Source organism: Pararge aegeria, chromosome 20 (genome assembly GCF_905163445.1).
Source record: "Pararge aegeria chromosome 20, ilParAegt1.1, whole genome shotgun sequence".
NCBI lineage: Eukaryota > Metazoa > Arthropoda > Insecta > Lepidoptera > Nymphalidae > Pararge > Pararge aegeria.
The window spans coordinates 4915058-4921057 of NC_053199.1; the positions used below are offsets into that span (position 1 = coordinate 4915058).

The following is a 6000-nucleotide window of genomic DNA, read 5'->3' on the forward strand; positions in this document are numbered from 1 at the left end:
TTTAGTGTAGTTCATGTGATAGGGCGTGGGAAAAAATATGTTTGTTTCTTGATTTTTTTAAAAGTATCTATAAATAAAGCATTATAAAAATGCATTATAAATAAAGCAACGCATATTTTAGCGCATTTGATGGCCGATTGGCGCAGTTTGCAGCGACCCGCTTTCTGAGCCCAAGGCCGTGAGTTCGATTCCCACTACTGGAAAATGTTTGTGTGATGAGTATGAATGTTTTTCAGTGTCTGGGTGTTTATATGTATATTCTAAGTATTTATGTATATTATTCATAATATATATACCATTCTTAGTACCCATAACACAAGCTACGCTTACTTTGAGGCTAGATGGCGATGTGTGTATTGTCGTAGTATTTTTATTTATTTATTTTATTTATATATTCTTTATAGTAGAAGAGCTTTGTTATTGTATTATATTATATAGGCTATTGTGCTTGACGATTAAAACGCACATAACTTAGAAAAGCTAGAGATTCTAACTCGGCTCGTCACTGCTTCTCCACCGCTTCGTGATAATAATGGATCATCTCATTTGTATTGTAAATAGGTACCGTACTAGCTTCCAAAATTATTATGAAAGTTATCAAAACCCGAGGCCAAAGTACAGAGAATAATTTATATAATTTAGGCAGATAATATTCACGGTTAGATGGCCATTTGGAGGCTTCCGTCGATTGCATCGCGTTTCCGCCTTTGACAATATCGCGCGCAAAGTTACTGGGTACAATGCCCGCTATTGTGAAATTTGGTGGGACTCATTTAAAATCTAGAATAATTATTTTATTATCCGTTAACGTTGTCCGCATACATTTGCTTATTTAGGTACAAAATTACCATTTTATGTACCTATAGGGGAAAAAATGTTCATTTTTATAACAATAATTTTATTGGTCGGAACGCATATAAACAGAGCAATATTTCGCAGGAAATACATCTACATGGAATAGCTGAAGCGGTGATAGCCCATTGGGTAAAAGTTGGATTTCACTTTAGGGGCGCCGAGTTCGAATCCCAGCACGCGCCTTTAAATTTCTAAGTTATGTAATAATAATAGTAATAAATATTTATTAACCACAATAAATAAATTACAATATACTACAACAAGAGGACAGAGAAAAAGAATAAAAATATAATAATTTAGGCTTATGTTGCTTCGTTTTGGTCAACGGGTCACCTACTCAGCTCTGTGCTGCAGCACCATGGCAGTAAATGCCAAGGAATACTACAATGTACGTTCTAAGCAATTAAAATATCACTTGCTTCAACGGCGAAGGAAAACATCGTGAGGAAACCTGCATGCCTGAGAGTTCTACATAATGTTCTCAAAGATGTGTGGAGTCTAACAATTGGAACTGGGCCAGCGTGGTAGACTACGGCCTAAACCTCTTCTCATTGTGAGAGAAGACCCGTGCCCTGTAGTGGGCTGGTAATGGGTTGATATGATGGTGATGAATGATCAATGTGAGATGGTGATACCAAAAATAACACCCGGCTAAGTTTGTTGTGGGCTTCTTCTTAGACCAGGGCGAGTTTGGAACTCTCGTAGCTTTAGTTTTAAGTTTTTTGTAGTTATCGCCATCACTACTCACTGCTATGTACACATTTTGTATATAATCAACGCATCAAAAGTGCCATCTATTTGCCTATTTGAATAAAGAAATATTTGACTTTGACTTTGACTTTGATGATTATATACATCCTGCCATGTGTCTATCGAACAGAGGCGTGACCACGCCCGAGGTCTTAAACCAGACTAGAGCAAATACAGGAATTATGATTCCCAAATTGCCCCTTTCAGGGATCGTAACCGGGTCTCCTATTAATAGGACCACAGTGTTCAGTTTTGTATTTTAGACGGCATAAAACTTTTTTTTTAATCCCCTAAAAGTTAGCCGTTTATTATAATCGCACCTGATGATAAGTAATGATGCAGTCTGAGATGGTAGCCGGCTAACCTGCTAGGCAGTATGGCAGTTATATTATATCCATACCCCTAATTGGTTTTTACGCGGCAAATTAACGGAACGCTAAATCCCTAATGGCTTTGTCGGTAGGTTGGTAACTAGCCGCGGCCGAAGCCTCCCACCAGAAAAAAACCTTTTACATTTGTAACCGATATTGTTTTGTTTCAGCGAATGAGTCGAAAATGAAGACTATAATCACAGCGACATTATGTGCTATACTCATACAATCAAGGCTTTGTTTTGATATACAGCCAACGAGCAATGATCATTCGGTAAGAAACCTTACTTTCCTATTCATATTTTCAAACAGCCAGGCTGATTCGTTTCGCAAAAATGAGCTAGCCCTTCCGTCGCATCAATTTTTTGCACTCAACTGGGAATCAATGGGGAAATTTGTGCCGACCCCTTGGTACATTTGTGTATGTAACTCTTTATTAGAGGGGCATACTTACGCCGATATCTTAGGTTATAAATGCGATTGTTTGAATGGATGAATGATTAAATGAAAAAACAACCAGATTGATGAACTTCCTGCGCGACGTCGAGCGCAGTGAATTAAAGGTCCCGGGACCGATTCCCGGGACCTTTAATTCAGGGTCAATTTGGGAATTCATAATTGCCAAAACCATACCGTCCAAGACGTGCCGCTAAGCGATTTAGTGTTCCGGTGCTATGTTGTGTAGAAACCGATTAGGGGTATGACTACCATACTCCCTAACAGGTTAGCCCGCTACCATCTTTGACTGCATCATCAATAACCAGCAGGTGAGATTGCAGTCAAGGGCTAACTAGAACTGATCAGAATACAGTTTTCACCCCCCTCTTCTTCCCGCGGGTGTTCTATGAGTTGCCTCGTAAGGGAATATATCGGAGAACGGGCAGCAGCGTGGTCTGTGCTACTACCACCATTTGCTGCGTTCCCTGTTTCTTCTGCTGAGCATGTTGATTATGGGCAAACACTCTCGTTGGGAAAGGCCTTTAGTTCAGCAGTGAGCTGTTAAAGCATTGATGATATTATTTATTATCATTCCAGGATTCACCAGAAGAAATTGCCAGGGGCCGACGCGATGTTATTGAAGAAGAAAAGTTCTACAATATTCGGTCAGACGATAGGCAAGACACAATGAGTCAACACACTCCTTGGCTTCCCGGTCCCCTACCCCCAGAAGATCCCACCACCAAAATTTCCATCACCAACACAGCTCAAGAGATACCCCCTATGTATCAAACAACTGAAAGCGTAACCGACAAACCTACAGGACGCGGGGCTAGAGCCTCGAATGAAAATTGGATAAAGCTACCATTTCCAAATCGTGACGATGTCCACGATATTCTAACCCCGCCGCAACCGTCCGGAGAGCTTATCAATTCTCGGATGCCAAGAGTCAATTTCGTGACCCAGAACAAAGCAATTGAAGCTTCCGAGTCGAGGAATGATAAAGAATCGATACAGCGACCAACAAGGACCGATGATTTAAGGACCGAATTCGTAAGGCCAGAGGAAGAATCAACGCAGTACAAGCCCGTGTATCCGCGGCAGGCCGTTTATTACCCGGAAGACAACAGACGGCCCTACTACGATGATCGATACCATCCTGCTGACGATTTATACAGGCGTGATACCTTCTATGATTTATACGATCGCAAGCGGTACAACCCGGGGTACGGACCGCGAGTGGACAGATATGATGAAGCGTATGATAATTATGTTCCTCGGAAGCCGAAAAGGATTATTTACTACGCGCATCTCCCAGAAGTTGTTAGGACGCCGCCGAGTGCTGATTTAAGATATCGATACTCCGTAGATCCGTACAGACGCTTCGATGAAGACTATAGTGCTCGGGCGGGAAGGTACGACTACAGATTTAGACCCAGGTATCCTTATGCACCTTTACGGAAGGATGACAGGAAATACGGTTACAGGGATTTGGCCAGCTCAAGTTCTAGTATTAAAGACAAGAAAGTTGATGAAAAGGTAACTCCCACACCTGTGCTTCCTCAAAAGGACGATAAATTTAAAACTGGCGCTCCTCCCAACAGAAATTCCAATAGGAACACGATAAATAGTCATCAGTATCATGAAGCTGCTGAGAATTACAATGATCTATCACACAAAGCTTTCTTGGATCAAAAAAATCCAAATGACAGTTATCTCAGATTTGACGAACCTTTATTCCATAGCGCCATTGAAGATCCGTACCAAAGAAAATACTAAATGACTTCGGGAAAGCTGTATGTCGTTCGGCTATTTTTTTGAAAATGTATTGAAAAATACGAACGACATATCGAGTGTAACCTGTTATTGGTATAATAATATAATTTAAAGTCTTGTTTTTATTCGAAATTGGCCTTGTGACAGTGGAGTTTCTAAAAGTGTCCATTCGATTCGCTAATAAATGTAATAACGGATGGTTGTGTTTAATTATTCGCGAAGGGAGAAGAGTTCGCGACAAATTGTACGAGTAATAAATCGAGAGTTTAAATTAAAACACGGCCGAGGGTGAAGATGAATTTCATTAAGAATTAATTAATGTCATTCTTAAGCGTTTTGTTTTTCTTACGGTATAAAAAACATCTGTTGGATGTTCCGGTGGCGACGCGTTTTCTTAGGTAATTAAGCAATAAATTTTGCGGCTGGCAACATCTCGAGGTGGGGGCCAATTACGTTGCGCATTTAAGAAAATGGATGTTGCCACTTGAGGGCGCGGTGTTATTACGTGACTAATGTGCTACTGAAGCATGTTACTGCATTTCCTTTGGTTGTAAGATTTAAGGAAATAGTAACGTAATGTATGGCGATCAGCAATAAAGTCATGTAAAACCTTATTGTTCATAGACAAAACTTATTTACGTCATGTCTGTTTTTTCTTCGATCCATTTTTTGCATTTTAGATGTATCTTTTATTATTTTGGTCAAGTAGCAAAAAAGTTTCGGCCAAGTACGAGGCTTACCTTGTACTGCGACGGTTCTGTACTCGAGAAAAACATGTTTAAGTAAAACTATTATTTTAGAACTAAAGGGTAAACATTAGGGTTTCGAAATTTTTTTTTTTTATTGAAAACTTCAGAATCTGTTGGTCAAACAATTATGAAGTTGGGCTTTGTTTGAAAATTCATTCAATAAATAAATAACTACAAATGAATGCATGGAAAAATATATTTTCATAAACCTCAAAACTAACTTTGCTTATATCTAAAAAAATCTAAGTTTAACCCAATATATTTTTTTTTTCTTTAAATATCAGTTTTTTCACTTTGTAAGAATCTTCCGATCCCCATTTCACACACTCTCAGCGGATAACTAAACCCTAGGAAACCACCTTCTAAATATTAAGGTCCTTAACATAAGACTCTCAAAAATACCGCCATTAAATTCTTTTAGCTACTCAGATCGCGGAAAAACCAAAGAAACTAATTACAAGCAGCTTAGAAAAGAATCCCGCGACATGACAGCTTGTAATCAAGGGTAGATAAGGATTTTTTTCCGTTTTATCCCAACCCGGGGCCAGAAGCGTTCGCGGATTAATGGCCCGGGATAAATTACATGTAATTAAATGTTTGAGGGTTGGCTTATGGTGCATCCAGTTTTAAATTAAGCCTCATTTGATTTGAAAAAAAGAAAATAATTTATGGCTGCGTTTTTATTTGTTGTTGGGTGACGCTTCGCTACGGTTTCACCTGCACGGTAAGCATGGGCAGGAGACAATTATCTCCCCGGGGAAAGGATAAAAATGTGTTCTCCCACAGCTTTATCAAATCTCAGAGCACTGGCGCACAAGTGGAAATAATATCCAAATACTTATGTGTAATAACAAACGGGGTAAACTTCTCCTTTTCCCTGTTACCGTGCTTTAGCAGGACAGGTTAGTTATATCCCTTATCATGGGATATAATCAGGGGATATCATTTTTGTCTCCTGCCTGTGCTACCTCTGCTGGAAGAAATTGGTGGTATCCAGCCCTATCACTGGGAGCCGCTGGAAACAGGCGGCCCGGGACCGTTGATTTTGGAACAAAAGACCT

General features: G+C 39.7%; 1 protein-coding gene across 1 annotated transcript; it reads left to right on the forward strand.

The window, feature by feature from the left end:
* Positions 1-2160: 2160 nt before the first annotated feature.
* On the forward strand, positions 2161-4193 carry LOC120632866. Its single transcript, XM_039902904.1, has 2 exons — positions 2161-2250; positions 3012-4193. Exons 1-2 carry the CDS (start codon positions 2161-2163, stop codon positions 4191-4193), a joined length of 1272 nt encoding a protein of 423 aa, XP_039758838.1.
* Positions 4194-6000: the final 1807 nt, after the last annotated feature.

Excerpts from the sequence above, each read along its gene's own strand:
- LOC120632866 (XM_039902904.1), top strand. The coding sequence starts at position 2,161 with ATGAAGACTATAATCACAGCGACATTATGTGCTATACTCATACAATCA. Across the intron at positions 2,251-3,011 it reads CAACGAGCAATGATCATTCG|GATTCACCAGAAGAAATTGC; the intron begins GTAAGAAACCTT and ends TTATCATTCCAG.